Genomic DNA, 20,036 nt, shown 5'->3' on the forward strand with positions numbered 1-20,036 from the left:
TACTAGAGAAATTAAATTTTATTATGATACATACATACATTTGAATTTATAAGCACATGGAATCATTTCACTTCTAGTTGGTGAATACATGTTTTAAGATAAAAGTTTGCAGTCAAAACACTGAAGGATTTCTCTGCATTTCAGTATCATGTTATAAGTGGATACTAAAATGTTATAATTTTTTAAACAAGTTATTACTGTAACAAAAATTAAAAAATGTTACAATTTCTTTTCTTACTTGTACAGGGGAAGAGAAAGATGTTGGCTTCTGTTTGTAGAGATCTACGAAAAGGCAGAAAAGCAGGATGATTTAATATGATCTCAATGTACAGACAAGGAAATAAATTTCTTTAATAATTTTGCTGTTCCAAAATATTTCTGCAAAAATCTTCTGTTAAAGTTCTTTTTTAACTATTCTCATTTAGGATGATTTGCTATAATCTCACTGTAGAGACAAGGAAACAAATTTTTATAATAATTTTGCTTTTCCCAAATGATTTTGCATATGTCTTCTGGTGAAGATTCTTTAATTATTCTCATTTACTAGCATGCAGTTGGATCCTTCCTTTATTATGTATAAGTTCAATAAATAATATGTATAATTTATTATTATTGGTTTGTGGAAAGTTATAAAAGTATGTTTAATTTTTATTGTTAAGCTAACTTATGTACACTGTTCATTCCTATATTTAATATCTCTCAATTGATATTGAAAACAAGTATGCACGTGAACTCAAGTTAATCTTCCTACTGTGTTTGAAGCCATTCGACTGGCGAGTTACACTTCGTAAGGAGCAGTTAAAACATATGTACTAATAGGGTTAAGGGTAATGCTTGGAAAAAAAAAATCATGGTACACATATATTTGGGGCTGAAGATGGTTTTAGTTATTTATGCCTCTGGCACAGGGTGAAAAGAGGTATCTAAAATTCTTGTCCAAAGGTCTTTGTGGATGTAGAGGAATATATGACTTCAGGTCAGGAATGTAACATGTGGAATGTTGTAGTTTTTCCAAAATTTTGGCAACTGTTGCAATTACCATCTTCAGAGTGAAAGGCTTTGAGGGGTGCAGGGCTGGCAGCTCTTATGTAGGTAGATCTTGCAGTGTTCCATTTGTCTGTGGTGAAGCCATAATTGGATGAAACGGGTATTATCCAATAGGGAGCAACTATATGACAGTGAAAAGATGTGATGAAATACATTTTGGCCATCAGGCAGAGCTGAAAAGAAGGGATTAACCATGTGGCTGCTAAAACATTTTTAATCACCTGTGTTGTATTGTTTTTGATGATATCTGGGGTATTGTGTTATGAGTTCTGCTAGTATTTTTAAGGCTGACTAAGGTTCCTCAGTAGTATGATTTTGGAGACAGTATGATGCATGATTAAATTTGTGATATATACATGTATGAATCTGCTAGGCAATAAACAGCCTATTATAAGTATTTTTAGACTGCATTTGTGCCCTCAGAACAACAGCTTTCCCTTATGAGGGTTTAGAATTTGGTGTACCATCAGAAGAAGATATACGGGAAACCCTCCTTACAGCATTTATAAATTTCCGAGCCTTTGTGGAAGAAGCTGATGATGCAGATGATGATCCTGTGCTAAGATTGCTTGGTGTATGAAAAACAGCATCTGAAGAAGGCACATCAGTAAGTTTCTTAGTGGTACTCACTAGTCCAGAAGACACAAACTTATTTGTTGTCTGGGGAGACGATTTTATCCTTGGTTTTGGTAGACCATCAGGCAATTTTCTGCTTTGAGGATATGAAGACTGAGCTCTGCCTGATATTGAAGATGCAACGGAGGTGCTTGATTGTGTTCGAACCCGTGGACTGACAGATCCTGGACTTGCAGAGGTCTTATTTATACCTTTTTGAATTCCAGATATTTTCTTTATGGATCCTGAAGAGCAAGGCATTTTCTTTTTGTCTCCTGTAGCGTCAGGAATTTTCTTTACACATCCTGGAGTACTTGGCATTTTCTGTACGCTTCCTGGAGTTCCAGATATTTTCTTTGTTTGTGCAGGACTTCCATGGATTTTCTTTAGACTTCTGCTGATTTTTACTTGAGAAGATGGAGTTGAAGTGTTGTCTGGTCTCAACTGTTACATGTAAAAAAACAAGACTTATTTTAAAAAAATAAACATGAAACCAATATTCTAGAAAAGAGGTTTATCTCTTTCCTTTCAGTGGCTGCAAAGTTCAGTATTATTGTGCATATTGAATTACTGTTCTGGCCTTCTTAAATAACTGCAGAAAACATTCTTCATATATACTTATAACCTGAATCTGTAAGGCTCTATTAATATACAAAACAGGTTTTAATGCCTCAATCTACAGTAAACTCCCAGTTATCTGATATGTATGAAGAATGGGGTGTGTCTATAGCATGAATCTGCCATTTGTATCAGAATAACTCTCAGAGGAACTCAACAGAATATCAGAATAACATGTTTTCACACTAGCTCTTGCAAGGTAATCTTCCTAGGTGATATAGTGGTTTAATGGGTGAAAGATTCAAATATACTCTAATGCAATCACAAATTCAAGTAGCTTCTACTGTAATGGCACCTGGAGGAGGAAGGATGATGAACAGTGATGTTAGTGGTGGCTGGGAGAACTACATGTGGTAGGTGAACATATGTGCATCACAGCTTGGTTTTTTAAGCAACTTTTATTTTAATATACTGGTTCCATCATTCACCTAAAAACCACTACAGAAAATGAAATAATGGACCTTAATTAGGAATTTGGATTATTCCTCCCACACCCATATCAGACATATTACAACGGTGCTCAAACATCCAGTTGCAGTGGTTTAGTTATATGTCTGTATGATTGTAACAAGGAATCATTTTGCTCAAATGGCTAATGATTTGTGAATGAGAGGATAATGTGTATTTGATCAAATATGACAATAGTATTTGAATAACTTTTATTAACTGTTTAAAGTACAACGACTTATGTTACAAACATCAGGAATATCAGTATTTCCAAAGCACAAAAATGTGGCATGTATGAACACCCATGAACCAAGAATGAAAATAAATAACAAACAGGTCTGGGTACTTTGGGTTAAACAGGTATGGCTGTGACTGTTCATTCACTACACCTACAAAATATACAGCATTCAGATATACAGAATAATTCGTAAGTCCCTCTGGGATTTCCAAGCTCTTCAGTACAGTAGCCGGGATGGTCATGGCACGGAGGGGGCCATCTCAAACGAGGGATGGCCACTCACTCTGCTTGTATTTTTCATACCACTTGTGAACTGTGTTGTAGGTAGGTGGTTCTGTGTGGTACTTGGTCTGAAACCTCCGTTGCACTGTCACAACAGTTACGACTCAGTTTTCGCAAATTCCAAGACACAGAATGCCTTCCTACTCACTGCCACCACCATCTTAATTAACGACTTGAGGGTTCTGTGACTGGTTCACACATTCGCGATTCGATAAGTTGTGATACATGTATTCTGATTGGTTTGCACAAATGCAATTCGATACATTGAGACAGGTGTGTTGTGATTGGTACCCGACCTGCCAAACTATCTAGTTCAAGTACACTGTGCAGAGATGGCAGTAGTTCTGGATGTTTCCACTTCTCCTCTTACAAGTCTGGATGGGCATTGCCTAAGACTTTTTTTGTATTTACAATAATTCTTTCTACAAAAAAAGAACTTATCCTATTACAGTTTCTAACCCCTGGTCATGACGGTCACGACTGCCCCCTATTGCTGAAACACGCAAGTATGCCATGGCGCTTGTGCTTATTACCCAAACAAATTTGGAGAAATGCTCTACCCATTGGTATGCTCCTTTCTGCTGTGTCCGTCTTGGTAGTTATGCTGCTGAGTAAAGAAGTTCGGAGGGACTAATGAATTACCCTGTATCAACTATTCAACTGAAACATTTTCAGGTACATAGTCACACTAATTGAACAGTTGTTGAGAACATGATGTATGATATATATGAGGAAGAGTAAGAAAGATTGAGACATATCAACATGATTTTCTTTAGTGCTAGTGGGGTGGGACCAAATCTCTTGTACTGCAGCCACTTCTGGCCTATTGTACCAGCCCCAGATGATAGGTGGGGGTGATTGTGGAGCAATTGGTGGAATGAAGATTGGCAGGGGAAAACGAAGTACTCTGAGAAAACCTGCCCCAGCAGCACTTTGTCCACCACAAATCCCACTTGACCAGACTCGGGATCGAACCTGGGCCGCCGCAGTGGGAAGCCAGCAACTAACCACTTGAGCTATGGCGTGGCCCTATCAACATAATCCTTGACAGACAATGAGAGAGATGCCTCAGAATTAAATTTTGGATGTAGGTTCAGACAGCTCAAATATATAGCTTTAGATCTACATAATGAGGTTAGGGCACAACATATATGACAGGTAATTAGTGTTATCAAGGATGACCGAGGAGGAGGAGGAGCAGGAGGAGAATTTATGTACTGTAAGATGTACGTAATTTGCTTGGCGGGACTGAGGCAAACAAATCAGAAGGAAATGGACTGGGCTACCACAAGGTTACTAAGAAGCCTTTGTTGCCTAGCAGGTTGGAATGACCATGAATTTTGCTACATAATTATTTTCATTGCTTTATTTTGATGACATAAGCTATAGGATACCTACATTTCATTTTAATTTATAACCTGTGTAGTTTCCCAAGAAAGAAAATAACTAAGCACTGTGCTATTACCTTGTTAAGGGTAGTATCTACAGATAATGGCTGCACTTGTAACATAGCCATGGCCTCAGTGATACTGCGCTTCGCAAATTCCAAGCGACAGAAAATTCCATGTTTCTCAGTCAAAGTGATTCTCTCTAGAGATGCAGACAGAATACTCATAGGGCTGGAAGAGTGCTGTGGAGTTCCATTGCTGTCCCGTGGTTCATGATGTTTAATTAAATCTGCACTGCCACTCCTGGACACAGGGCTCGCAGAGCATGCTGATAATTCCTGGAAGTTTTTTTGGAGAAATGAAATGTAATTATATCATAGAGTAAGAGAACACATGAAGCAGGTGACAAGTACCCTTTAAATGTTTATGCAAACATAATATCAAGAATGCAAGGATGGTAATTAGTCATAACTTAAAATTAAGAATTAAGTATTTCTTGTCATGATAATTATTCAGTGTTTTTCTTCAGATCTCATGAGTAATACCTTCCTCTTGCATGCAAAGAGAATACAGAACTGTACTGATTCAGACTCTAAATTGTGACATGATACAGTGAGATGGTAGGACTTTAGATCTCAAGGTCAAGACAAGAGAAGGTGCTAAATGAGTGAAAGATATACTTATGCTTGCCTTTATTCAGTACCATGAAATTAAATCTAATATCATTGTCTCTAAGATGTGACATCCTTTGCCTTCATCAACGTTAACCCAAAGATGAAACTGGGCACTGAAGTCTCCCAGCAGGAGATGAGCAGGGAGTCATGAGAGAGGATCCTGGACGTTTGTCAATATGACTGGACTAGGAGATCAGAAGTACACATTGCAAATTATGAATGTGAGAGAGATAGTTGATATTTGTACAACCATGGCTTCCATATTACTTTATAGCTGAACTTGATAAGAAGAAAAACTGTCTCTAACAAAGGTGGCATTTCCACCTTTTACACTCTTATTGGTAAGATGGTCATAACTGTATGAAACAGCCTCTGAAGGAGATATTATGCACAGGAATGAAGATTTTTACTACAGACAGTGGCAGAGAATAATACCTCTGCATGAAATCAAGTTCAGGGAGGTGAGAATGGAACCTAGTAATATTCAACTTAATGATATGCATGATACGCAGAGTATGGGAAACATCTACTTAATTTTACTAATTTTTATAATTCATATTCACATCTTGATGTTTGCTGTGCAGTCTGATGCATCGCTATCCAAGCCAAGATAATTGTAAGTCTAGGCCAGGAACTTCCCTCCTGCTACCCACAGGGCCACAGGACAAATCAGATGAGGATAACGCATCAATCAACATTTTCTTTTGACATAAATATTCTTTCTGGAAAGAGTTCTGTTCCATTGGAACCAATAGACCTACTCACCCAAGAGTGTCTGATTAATGATAAAGTTTTTATATCTGATTTCGAAGATTTGCCACTACAAGTATCCAGAAGACAGCACCATGACAATTAGACTATTATGTATTGTGTGAGAAAATTCTACCACTTACCTCCAAAAACTTAATTCATACGGGTGTTACCAATTGTTCTCTGATGGGGAAATATCACTACAAGAATAAAAAGCATAACAAACTCCATGACCTGTAGTCCGCAAGTGAACTATACCGCCCAAGCGACTGCCGCTCGTCGGCAAGTTAGTGCCAACTTTTGCGGATAGAGGGTGTCGCGTGGTCAACGCAACGGATCCCCACGGCCATTAATTTCGGTTTTCTAGACCGAGCCGCTATTTCCTTGAAGAATTACAAGAATTATATTGACAATTTCATATTTAGGTTTAAGTTTTGATTTTAATAGCTTGTTGTGGTCAGACTCTAAAAGACAGTAATATTGAACCAAACAAGAAATAAATTTGCTCACCATAGCATGCATTGCAAGAAATGACACCATGTTTTTTGCTTACTAGAGAAGAGTAACACAATTTTCAATTTATGTGTAAGTCAGAGTTATGAAGTTATAATAAAACTGGTCTTAATATTTTCTCTTCATACCAAATAAGTTGTGCAAACAGTATTTTCTAGAAAATCGTATTTTATATAAATTGTACGCACCACACTGGATGTTGTCCGAGGAAGTAACTTCTTAGTTTGCTCAGCACATTCAGCTATTTCTGTTTCAGATCCATATAACTGTCCGGTTGAATGTGCTAGTGGAAGTGTGTCAAGAGATCGATGATGTGAAACGTTTAGATAGCTGTTTCCAGTCAGAGAATGCCTTGAAGTGTCTATTTCTCCAAACTCAGGGTCACAAGTGATGTTCAAAACTCTGAGCATGATATCCTTGACCACTGCAGCCACTGCTGGAGCTAATGGAGGCACAAGAGAGCTCCCAGCTTCCTGCACACTACCTATGGATTCCTGCAAAATAAATAAAAATTGAAGCATCTAGGAATTCAAAATGAATTCTAAATTCTAGGTAAATAAAGACTTGGTCAATATACCAAAATAAAATATATTATTTAAACCTCTAACTGAGATAACTCATCAATCATTCATATCTGTGATGAAAGTACTGTATTTAAATTCCTTTTAGAAATATAAAATATTTATAGTCAGCATCAAAAATATTTTATTATTCTCACTACATGTGAATTTGATGCTTGATAATTTGAGTTTATATATGATCCACTTAAAGGTAAATTTATTCCCACTGGTAACTGCTCTAATGTTCGAGGATTTAAGGAGAGTAACCACGTGTAGCTAAAATAAAAAACGTTTCAGTTCAATTCACATGTTTTTGTATTTTACATACAACTCGAGTTTTACAAAATTCACTAGAAATCAAGTGAGGCATCATTGGTGTGGATGATTGAAAATTTGGGTCCATAAATTGGAATGTTGCAATCAGTTCTTTGCCCGAGTCACAAATTTTTTTTTCATCTTTCAAAGTCCATTCATATGGTGGCAAGGGTATAGGATATTCTCATCTGAATCTCCACACACTTAATAAAATGAAACAGTATTTTTAATTGATTACACTTTCAAGACATTATATGCAAGATTAAATAACTTATTGTTTATGAAATACAAAACAGATCAACTAACAAAGATGAAAACTAACATGTAACCAGCAGTAAACCAACTGGGTACAATATGATGGGTTCTTTTTCCAGTCATTGCAAGACAGAATAGTCTCCTGACCAGTAGATGTGTGTCATTTGATATTATGTTAACCAACAGATGCAGGCTTGCCAAACTTCAAGCTTAATCTTTCTCACACAATTCTATATTCTATATATTCTATATATATTATATATGCAGATGACACTAGTATAATATTTAAGAACTCTAAATTTGAAAACTTTAAAAATGACATAAATATTGTATTTGAAGCCTTAAACAGATGGTTCGAAGCCAATTTACTCTCATTAAATTTTGATAAAACCCATTACATATCATTCACAACTAAAAACAACCACCAAATTGATCTGGACATCAGTTATGCCAACAAATTAATCTGTAAAGTACTTGATACAAAATTCCTTGGAATACATGTGGACAGTACACTGTCTTGGAAAATACATATTGAACAAATTATACCTAAATTAAATGCAGCTTGCTATGCGATGAGATCAATTAAGCCTTTTATGTCACAGGAAACATTGAAGATGGTTTACCATGCCTACTTTCATTCTATTATGAACTATGGATTAATATTTTGGGGGAACTCTTCACATAGTGTAATAATTTTTAAAATACAAAAGAATATAATTAGAATCATTACAGGATGTAGAAGTAGAGATTCATGTAGAGAATTATTTAAGAAATTAAAAATTCTACCTCTTCAATCGCAATACATATTATCGCTTCTCTTATTTGTTGTTTACAACAAAGATAAATTCAAATTAAATTCTGATGTCTATAACATGAATACTAGACAAAAATATAACTTCCACCTACCCTCATCAACTTTATCAGTATATCAAAAAGGAGTCTACTTTACTGGCATAAAAGTGTTCAACAATCTGCCACAAAGTATTAAAAACTTGGGCAATGATACTAAAAAGTTTAAATCAGAGTTAAAGAATTATCTACATGCTCATTCCTTCTACTCTTTAGATGAATACTTCAATGTAAATAGAGAATGATGTAAAATTAAGTTATATTAATTTTTAAGCTAAAATTGCCTGTACTTATGTATGTAACCTTTTGACTTGTTCTGTATCCAAAGGTACTAATCTACTTAGGATTTATAGAATGTAAATTAATTCAATTCAATTCAATTCAATTTCTTTCAAGGAAATCAAATAGGTCGTTTTATGAAGAAAGTGGTGAGTGATGAAACATATTCATAGTCAGCTCATAAGAACACACTAAAGTCACTCGACTTTATGTCAAGAACGAAGTCAGTGTTGTACATGGCCACTGGAGTTAGGAATTTGAGACTTTCTATGGAAGTAGATCATAAACTTGCCTAAAGATTCTGTGTGAAGTCTAATATTACATTCATGGTGACAGTGCAGACTTTTGAGAGTATGCCAGGAAAATGTATGGCAGACAAAATCTATATTTTAAAATAACGAGATTTTTCTATATAACAAGAGCTGTGGGCTGTAGGTTAGAGCGAATTAGAACTAGGAGTACAGAAGAGTATACCGTAAGAAGTCAGCCTATGAAGATTTCACATGTGATTTGAAGACTTTATGTGTGCTGTAGTTCAGTGATATCTGGAGTGCGACAGTTACAGTTCCTGTGTTAAAATCTGTTGCCAGGAAAAGAATAAGGAAAACTTTGCAGAGGAATGGTCATTATTTAGATCTCTTACCTGGGAACAACTAGTGTATGCAGATAGAGAAAACTTTGTATATATGGATTTTAACCATTGTGCAGTGTGATTGATAAAAGTTTTACATGTTTTGATCAAAACAGTCACCTTCAGAAGGATAGTATCAACAAATATGGAAACTACTATTATATGTCATAGATATAAATGTTATATCTTTTAACTTACTAACTTAACTGACTTGAATTTATCTTATATTGATTTGTTAAAACATCTAAAATTATTACAATTAGTCTATTTACAAATAATTTTCAATATTTGTTTTAATCTAGAACCATTTTGGTTCGTGTTGTTATACTTCTCCTTTATGAAAGATGAATATTATCCATGGCATGGTTTCATTGTCTGATGATGAATGCTCTTTCGTATTGTGGTCCAATTATTCAGGCTATACTCTATTTGTAGCGTAGCTGTAGCATGGCTTGAATAGCTGGACCACAATCTGAAAGAGCCCTCACCAAAGGTGAAAGAAACTAAATTTCTAGGACTAATTATTGATGATNTGAAACCACACCATAGAATATATTCATCTTCCATTAAGAAGAAGAGTGTAACAACATGAACCAAACTGGTTCTAGTTTAAAACAAATATTGAACATTATTTTGTAAATAGACTAATTGTAATAATTTTAGACATTTTAACAAATCAAAGTACACCTTAGTATTATTTAAAACATATAATATTAACATCTATGATGTGTAACTGTAGTTTCCATATTTGTTGACAATATCCTTCTGAAGGTCATTTTGACCAAAACATGTAAAGGATGAAAAATTAGAAACACAACTTTTATCAGTCACACTGGACGGTGGTTAGAAACCTTATATACAATTACTAGTGTGATGGGCCAGGATGAACCAAGTTAAGTTTATAGAAGATTTTGTTCATGCATTATAATTACAGTAATCTTGAAAGGGTTATAATTATTTGTAGTTATGACTAGTGAATATCCAACAAATCTAATCATCTGATCTAGAACCCTTTATTTTCGTCACACATACCCCCTATTTGTGACATTATAAACATGAAAACTATACTATACCTGACTTCCCAGAGCAACTGGAGCACTCCCACTCACTTGCCAGAATTCTGCCTGTGTAGCACTTTCTATAGGTGGACAACGGCATTCACCTTCCACAGATTCAAGAATGGCTCTCAGTCCTGAATGACCACAGGTAATTTCCACCCTACAGTCTGCAATTTTCAGGCCTTCAGCAGAGTTCAAACTACTGGTGGATGTGGACATGGAATAATCTCTTCGGTGTTCACATTTATCAAACGCTCTAAGTTTGAAACCTATTGAGCGCAGTATATTCACAAGATCTCCAACATCTGGAGGGCTTGCTGACTTTGTCTGAAAGGAAACAGATGATGGATATTTTCGCATTCCATACATGCCATAAAGTGTTATGAAGTTATATTGTTTCAAGATCAAGAGTGTTTATGCACAAATATTTTCATTCAATAGGGTCCTGAAGACATTGTGTGTTTTTTTTTGTTGTTTTACAGAGGGACAGATTGATTCTTTGACTATCTAACGACATTCCTCCAACTGTACTTATTACATAATGAATAATGTGGAAAAACGTTCAAGAATGACAATTGGCAAGAAGGAGATGGACTGCCTTGGCCACTCCATACTTATCTTGGCATCTGCCTATACAGACTGTTGAAAACCATTAAAACTGAGTACTGAGTGATTGATTGTTAGGTTATTTAGTGACATTATTTTAACTGTTAAAGGTTATGTATAGTCAAATAGAATGGGAGATGAGTATATGGGGAGTTAGGCCTAAGATTGTTCCTCTCTCAAGACCATAAATTTTTGTAATTATATCAATTTGGTTGTTCTATGCATGTGGCTCCTTCTATTAACCCTGGTTGTTGTTTTCTGGTAAGGTCCTGTTACTAACCTTTCCCATGCTACAAAGAAGATACCTCATTAAAAATAATTATCTTTTTTTTTTTTGAACGATATCTGAGTGTGGTCAGCATAGTAAAATAACCCATAAAGGAAACAGAATTTATGTCTATTATAAATTCTATCATCAAATGTGAGTTATTTTATTGTGTCATTAGTTGCTAAACTACATAGTATTGAATGGGGGGTTGGATGTATTAGTTGAAAGGATTTGGAAGGAAACAGTCATGGCATAAATGAGGCACTATCTCTGAATTTGGTTGGACGGAATGAGGAAAAGAACAAAAACCTCAGACAGGATAGCTGGTGTGCTGGTTGAGATTTGAATCAAGCACCTCTGAGCTATAAAGTGAAGAACATTGCTGCTACAACAGTTTATTCCAACAGAAAGTCAAACATAATTTATCACAGGGTGCAAGCTGCCCAGCGTCTAATGCAAGAGACTAGTTACATTTTTCAATGCACAATTGTAAATATGGAGATGAAATAACATGCAGATAATGAGTAATGCCAGTCCACTCAATGTTAATGACTACTGTTATTCCATATGGAGTATTTACTGATGATCTGACTGATGTCAGATACAAAGTTTCACACCCATACAGAACCACAGGCAAAATTATAGTTTTTTGTATTATAATTTTTATGTTTTTGGACAAAAGGCAGGAAGACAAAAGGTTCTGGACTGAATGATAGCAAGCATTACCCAAGTTCATACTCCTCTTAATTTCCTCCTGAATCGGGTTTTGATGTGTTACCATTATTCCCAAATATGTGAACTGTGTCACATTTTCAGAGCATCTGCTACCTATTTCTATGTCATGAATTTGCCCTGCATTTTGGTGCCGAGACAGCAACATGTACTTCGTTTTCTCTGTGATTACTTCTAGACCAACCTCCTTACTAGTGTCAATTAAAGTTCATGTGTTTTTCTTTATGGCATCTACATTATCACTCAGTAGATTCACATCATCAGCATAGACCAAGAGCAGGGCGTTGAGGAGAATATTTGGGCCGAAGCGAGATCAAGTTACAGGAGGTTGGAGAAAGCTGCATAATGAGGAGCTTCATAACTTGTGCTCTTCTCCAAGAATAATTAGAATGATCAAGCCAAGGAGGATGAGGTTGACAGGGCATGTAGCACGAATGGGGGAGAAGAGGAATGCATATAGTATATTGGTGGGAAAGCTAGATGGACAGAGACCACTGGGAAGACCAAGACATAGGTGGTGTACAATATTAAAATTGATCTTGGAGAGACAGGATGAGATGGTGTGGACTGGATTGATCGATAGGGACCAGTGGAGGGCTCTTGTGAACACAGTAATGAACTTTTCAGGTTCCATAAAATGCTGGGAAGTTCTTGAGTAGTTGTAAAACTGGCGAAGAGTGCAAGTTATGAAACTCCTCATTATGCAGTTTTCTCAAACCTCCTGTTACTTCATCTCTCTTCGGTCCAAATATTCTCCTCAACACCCTGCTCCCAAACACCCCCAGTCTGTGTTTCTTCCTTAATGTCAGACACTAAGTTTCATACCCATCAGGAGTTGATCTCTTAGGTCAAAACCCATACTGATGATCCCCAGTAATTTCATCTATATATGGACTTTACCTTGAAAGTAGAATATAGGATAATATTTTGTATGAAGTTGATAGCAGTGATATCCCATGATAATTAAAATTGAAATTGAAATTTAATACAGTGAATTTCATGCCCCTTCTTGTGAATTTGTGAATTGGTACAATGATAGACTCCTCCACTGATCAAGCAATTCTTCCTTATTCCAGACAGAATTAACGAGATGATGGATCTCATACTGTAATATTTCACCTCCTGCTTGAATCAGTTCTGCCAGAATTTGATCACTACCTGACTAGGTATACTCATACTTTTTCAATTTTGCAATAGCAGTTTCAACCTCAAAAGGACCAGGATCCAGTACTAGCAGCTCAGCTGTATGTATTTCTATCTGCCTAACATCACTGTCCCTATGTACATTCAATAACTGAGAGAAGCAGTTCTTACACCTATTCAAAATGTTGTGGGAATCTGCAAGCAGATCACCATTCTCATCCTTCACTAAGTTACTTCTAGGTTGGTAACCCATCTTAAAGTAATTTATTCCTCTATACAGGTCTCTAATATTCTTGTTCTTACTGTTCATCGCCAGCTGATCAATTTTGTCTTTTAGACATTCCCCCTTTTTATTCCTGAAATGCCCCTTGGCTTCATATCTTATATTGATTTATTTCCTTTGGATTCTGTAACCTCTGCAATTTGGCTTTTTTCCTTTGATCTAACAATTCTAAGCATCCTTCATCAAATCATGGCTTATATTCTAATCTACCAATATTAGTATTTGCATTCTGTGGACATGTCTTGCTTACCTGCTCCTTCTGATTAGATAAATTCCTATATCCGAGGAAAATGTATGTAATTGTCTCTCCTAAAAGTGATCTCTTCCTGATGATTTGGACATTTATTTAATTTTTAATCCTTTACACAGAGCGGGGGCACGCGGTAGCATAGTTGGTTAAGGCACTTTGCTACAAGCTGGAAGGTCGCTGGTTCGAGTCATGATCAGGTGGATTTTTTTTTTTCAATTTGCTTAATCCTTCCAGCCGCATTATGGCTCTGGGGTCAAATCAGCCTTTAACAGAAATGAGTACCCGTAATCTTCCTGGGGGATAAAGGGTGGCCGGCGCTTAAGGCTGACAGCTTTACCGCCATCTGTGAGCCGATTTTCTAGAAAATATGAGAGCCTCGACTTCTCACAACCCTGTGGGCCTCCACAGCCTGTTATGGGAATAGCTTTACCTTTTACACAAAGCAGGTCTACCTTGGGCCCATGGCACCTCTTCTTGTGACCCCTTTAACATATCAGCACGTAACATGCAACTAGGACCGTTCCTACGGTATGGAACATTGGGGAGAAAGCCAGCCCCCACCCCACCCCCGCCTTTCGTTAAGAATGTATCTGTCTAATTTAGCGGCTTCCATCAGTTTGATTTTGTTTATCAATAAATTCGTTATTTGGCAGGATGTGGTATTTAAAATAATCGCTAATTAGGTATTTTAGTAAGAGGGAGAGAGAGAAAGCAGTCTGTTACTTCAAGGGAGTGTATGACTACTGGTACCAATACGAAAAATATTATCAATTATTATATATGTGTGGCCTAGTCTGGGAAGGGAAAATCACCTATTGAGTCTGTAACAGAACTGCAATACTTAGTGGTGACAATTTCCAAATTTATCGGAAGAAAACCTGCGAGCTTGACACTGCTTCGAAATTGGATTTGTAATATATGCTTTAAGTATCGGCCAGCCCAAGTCAACGAGATATTTCTATTGTGCTTATTACAGAGTTGAGTGTATGCCTGTTGTAATATTTTATGTGGACTGTAGTATATGTTAAGGTTATTCCAGTGTGCAATGTTGACGGGATTGGATTTAATTTAGTTCGCTTCTAGGTAGAAATGCGACAGTTTCCTGTCACACAGAAAACATTATATTTTTTTGGAAATTTAATGGGAGTATGTCTTTTAGCTTGTAGTGGTCTAAATGCAAATAGCGATTATATTCTTCAATATTAGTTATTTGGGTTGTCTATAATTGAAGAACATTCAACAAAATTTTAACAAGAACGCCTTAATTAAAGTTTTATGAAAGATGAATGTGGACACCGGCTATAAAATTTTTCAAAAGAAGCGGGCAGGAATACGTATATGTTTCTATGATTGTGATGATTTAATTTGTAATATAAGAATTCCTGGCATTATGATCTGAAGTACAAAGAAGAAAGTAACAATTTTGTCAGTTCTCTCAGAAGAGAACAAGTGGCGGCTCTAAAAACAGGGCTTGTATCACAGGAGAATATTTTCCTAACAATCCAGTGACAAATTCCTGCACAGTGACATCATGATAACCTGTTGGTTAAAAACAAACCTCTGTCAGGTGGAAAATTCGTATGAAAATATTTGCAACATTGTGCGAGCTATTTGACCCGAAAAAGAAGCTTCTGTATATTATAAATATGTCTCTTGCGACAATTATGCTACTATTTGGAGATGGGAGTAGAGACTTACGTAATTAACTCAAAAACGAAGTAAAATCGTGCATAAGCTTTTGACACAAACGATACTGCTCAGTTATTTATTGACGTTCCAGGCATTACAGAATCTTTTAGGTGGCCAACGAATAGTTACGCTCGAAAATTTGCATCGTACAACACGGGAAAACGGGGTGACAACTGGACGATAAGTATAAATAGGAAGAAAACAAGTTTGGTTAGTAGAATATGGCGAAAGCTTGACACAATTACCCGAAATTTACATGAACTTCAATCCGTCATCCACTAACCGTCACTTTCACGATAATCATTAAAGTTTGAACCCGTTACGAACTTCATTCGATCCCACGGACTCTCATCGCCAGTTTCAGTCTCTTTTTGTTTAAAATTGATGCAGAATACGGGATCATCTTACACCACACAGAGATCCGATGATGCCTAAGATAGCACAGAATGTTTTATTGTATATATCAGCACATATACGTGTAAAAAGGCTTGTTCATATACAGAACAAAACAAATCGAAATTACGTTCAAGAAACATCGATATGTACTTACATAGTGTGATGCGAACTGACATTTAAAAATGGGACTTAATGTTAATTCTCCTGACTATCAAAGTCAGCCACACGTTTCGCATTAATATGAGAAACTTAGGCTATTTTTATTACAATGTTCAATTTTGTATTGTCTACTGCAGAAATATTTGAATGCTCGGGTCCTCGTAGAATACATCTTTAGTGTGACCCGCCTACATAAAAAGGTTGACACCTCTGCTTTAGAAGTGACTATTATCTCTGCAAACCACATGCCAGAATGTTCTATAACTACTCTTCCCTCCCACAAGTAAATTTATGGGTTTCGTTTTGAGAATAAGTGGCCATTGGTTTCATAACCACCATTGTGTGATTAATATTTGTAACGAAGATTCGGTTTATTCTCTTGTCGGTAAAAAGCTACTCCTCTACTAAATTAAGTAATAAGCCATGAAGGCATATGGTGGAGTGGAGGCGCAGCTCCACTATGAGTAATCTCTGCATTAGATGGAGGTGGGTGACTGACTGCAGGTTCCTCTCTCTTTACCCCCGGGGAAAGTTTCCCCGGCACCCATTGAACAGGAAGTTGGGTGGATACTAAAGCCGGTTTGAACGTTATAAAAACAGATAAAATTCTCTTGCACTTGCTGGTAATCGAACACCAGCCCTTTCTCCGTTCAGCCCGTTTTCTAGTCGCTATACTGATTTACACCGGCTCCCCTTTCTTGTCGGCGAAATGAAACATTTTAAATAAGAATAAAATGATCCTCGCCATTTATATTGGCTAATTAAGCTCTCCGAATCAATCGATTAACTCCATAATACCTTGTAAAATTTTCACTACTCCTGTGAAGAAGGAAGCATTATCTTGCATTGGACGCCACTTACGTTAAGAATTTTTCATTGGTCCTCTTTATAGTAAACCCCACATAAACTATATTGGACTTGCATATGTGACTTAACGGTCCTCAGAATATAATACGTGTTTCTTTATTAATTGAGAAACGTTTAATAAAACAGTAAATGTTTTCTGAAATATATCCTCCAGTGTTTAATGATATATCTAAGCATTATAATATTTGTGATAGTTGCAACACGTTTAACAAGTCGAGATTTTTTTTAATTGCCAACTATTACGGAACACTAATATTTCTCTTGAAAGGAACGTCATCTCAGCTACGAAAATACGTAACTCGTTTCAAATGCTCAAACAGCGATAAACATAATTTTACACATTTCTTTACCCACATCTGTTTTACACGACGAACCTACCAGTCAGGGATCTTCAGCAACCATAAATTACACGTATTTTGTTTTCTGGCAGCTTATATGGTTAGCCAGCGTAAACGTTCATGTTCATGTTCATATACATGTATTTAAGTACCTAAACTGTTATTTGTACTGACTTGAGCCTGCTACAAATATATCGCCGCCATTAAAGGTAAGAGTTTCAAATACGTTTTATTCTTCCCATTTATAGTTCCGTACGGACAATATTTTCATTCGAAATTTTGAAGGTATTTTCAGTATAGTGATCTGTTAATGATTTGAGGCAGGGTGAGTAACATTAAAATGAAATTAAAATTGAGTAACAAATTAGTGAGATTATTTAGGTTATAATATATTATAAATATATGTGAAGTTCAATTGACAGATATATGTGGTCACCATACTTTAAAATTCTCCTAGAATAGGAATCGATTATCCTTTTCTATATAAACTATTCTGAAAATGGAATTTTTTTAGGTGAATACGCCATGATAACTTCCATGAAACTCCCCTATCCATTCAACCGATGCTTCAAACAACCTCGAAAAAGAATACAACATCGTGAAAAATAGAAATAGAAAAAAAATATATAAAGTTTCTAAATTTTAAGATAAATGGCAAATGCATTTTATTCAGATAACCTATATCGCTCTAGTACATGAATATCACACGAGTAGAAATTTTAATTATTTGTAAGAAGTATAAACGGAGACAATTTTCTTAAACCTTGATTTTGGTCCTTTGAAATTTCATTTTCACTTTCACGAAAGCCTGAAGCAACTTTCTGTAAGGTGTAAAAAACATCACTTTCCAATTTTGTACATTTGTTCATAATATTCCTGGCAAATACTTGTCTATTTACGACATAAATTTAAATATGTAATGCGAAAAGTATACAAATATGCAGCACAATTAGAATTACTAACCTCCTCATTTACAGTATCGTCTGCGAACCACTTGAAAATGGACTGATAAAATTTACGTCGAACTGTTTTGTATGCAGTTGAGAGTTTTAGCTCTTGCGGGGTCCCCATTTCATAGAAGAATACAATCAGTGCAGAGGCGGATCTGGTTATCTTGTTTCACCGTTCCTGTAGTACTGCGATGGTGCACTTCTCTGAGAGTATGGAAGTATGTTTATCGAAACAACCAGAGCATCATACTGAACGCTATCTATTTAGTGGGGTATGCTTTTGTCGATTCATAAATCTACTTCCGTAATGTAACTCGAATTAAACTATCGATCTATACGATCTATACGGAAGTCAAAAGAACATTTTCAGTGTCAGGTCATTGCACAAGGTAAACATTGAAATATGTCTACTAACTTAAGTAAAATAAATACATTAGGCATATGTGTACGTGAATTTATACAAAGTTGTGTGTGTCTGCGGGAGCCCGGATATTGCAGTCGGTATAGCGACTGGCAATGGGCTAGAAGACCGAGATGTAAGAGTTCGAGTCCCGATACGGTCAGGAATTTTCTTTTCTCCAAGTGGTCCAGACCGGATCTGGGGCCCACCCAGACTCCTATCCAATGGGGGCCAGGGTCTCTTTCACCGGAGAGAAAGTTCTTCTTCCTCTGGGTTCCCGAACTATCCCCATGTCTCAGCTACCAGCTTCTAACAGCAACAGCTCACAAGGACTGAACCACAACAATACTCCAACTCACTCACTCGTTCTTCCATTGTTGCGTGCGTGTCTGTTGCGGCCATTATCTAGAGCCATTACTTAGCAACGACTATTTCATTGCTGTTTATTTCGCGGTCATTGCCTCGCAAAGGGTCTACATGCCACTATATATCTTTAAAAGGGCAATTAATTATATATTGTGGTGTTTACTGTACTCATGGAAAAACATACAGTGTGAGTGTACTAATGACTTTAAAGGAAATTCTTGGTACTACGACACATTTCTAAAATAAATTCGAATTCAGTGACACGTTCGGTTAGTTCATTAGTTTGCAAACACTTATGTGTTTCATTAAATAAACACCAAATGACATAATGTTTCATACAAAGTCATTCGTAATAGTCATTTTATTCCATGTTATGCACTGTTACTATTTTGTATGACGAGAACTTTTTAATAAAAATGATCAAGGTTGATTTGAGCTTCCTGTAAAGAAAGCGATATACATATCTATAGATCAAATCTAAATTTGCTCGATAAATTTTGCTAGAAAGATCAATATAAAATTATATGTCGAGTTCTTGCAGAGATGAAGCATATGAATGGATAGGCCGCGCCATAGCTCAAGCGGTTAGTCACTGGCTTCCCAACGCGGCGGCCAGGGTTCGATCCCGGGTCTGGTCAAGTGGGATTTGTGGTGGACAAAGTGGCGCTGGGGCAGGTTTTCTCCGAGTACTTTGGTTTCCCCTGTCAATCTTCATTCCACCAATTGCTCCATCATCATAATCACCCGGGGCAGGCTACAATAGGCCAAACAGTGGCCGCCGTGCCGAATGGACCCAGTTGAAGTCCACCCCCCACTAAGCGAATTAAAAAAAATGAATGTATGTATTCATTACGCGTTAATTTTAAGTACATTTTGCTGGGAGATAATATTAATTCAATTCAATTCTTTATTATGTATGTGCCGAGTCAACAGCCACAAGGCCAATTAGAGAGAGAGCACAGTGTAGATACAAGTGATTACATTACGGACAATCACAACATAAAGTCAAAAACAATTTATAGATAAGTACTGGAGGAAAAACACATTAATGAAGACAAGTAAACAAATAA

The 20,036-nt window shown here is 36.4% G+C and overlaps 1 protein-coding gene across 1 annotated transcript; it reads right to left on the bottom strand.

Annotated features, from left to right (window-relative positions):
- Positions 1-18,434, bottom strand: LOC111868408. The gene is made up of 5 exons (XM_023859016.2): positions 18,214-18,434; positions 10,535-10,846; positions 6,761-7,066; positions 4,713-4,973; positions 1-2,106 (listed from the first exon to the last, which is right to left on the bottom strand). The coding sequence occupies exons 1-5, from the start codon at positions 18,319-18,321 to the stop codon at positions 1,486-1,488; spliced, it is 1,608 nt and encodes a 535-aa protein (XP_023714784.1). The 5' UTR covers positions 18,322-18,434; the 3' UTR covers positions 1-1,485.
- Positions 18,435-20,036: the final 1,602 nt, after the last annotated feature.

Source organism: Cryptotermes secundus, unplaced genomic scaffold (genome assembly GCF_002891405.2).
Source record: "Cryptotermes secundus unplaced genomic scaffold, Csec_1.0 scaffold166, whole genome shotgun sequence".
Taxonomy (NCBI): domain Eukaryota; kingdom Metazoa; phylum Arthropoda; class Insecta; order Blattodea; family Kalotermitidae; genus Cryptotermes; species Cryptotermes secundus.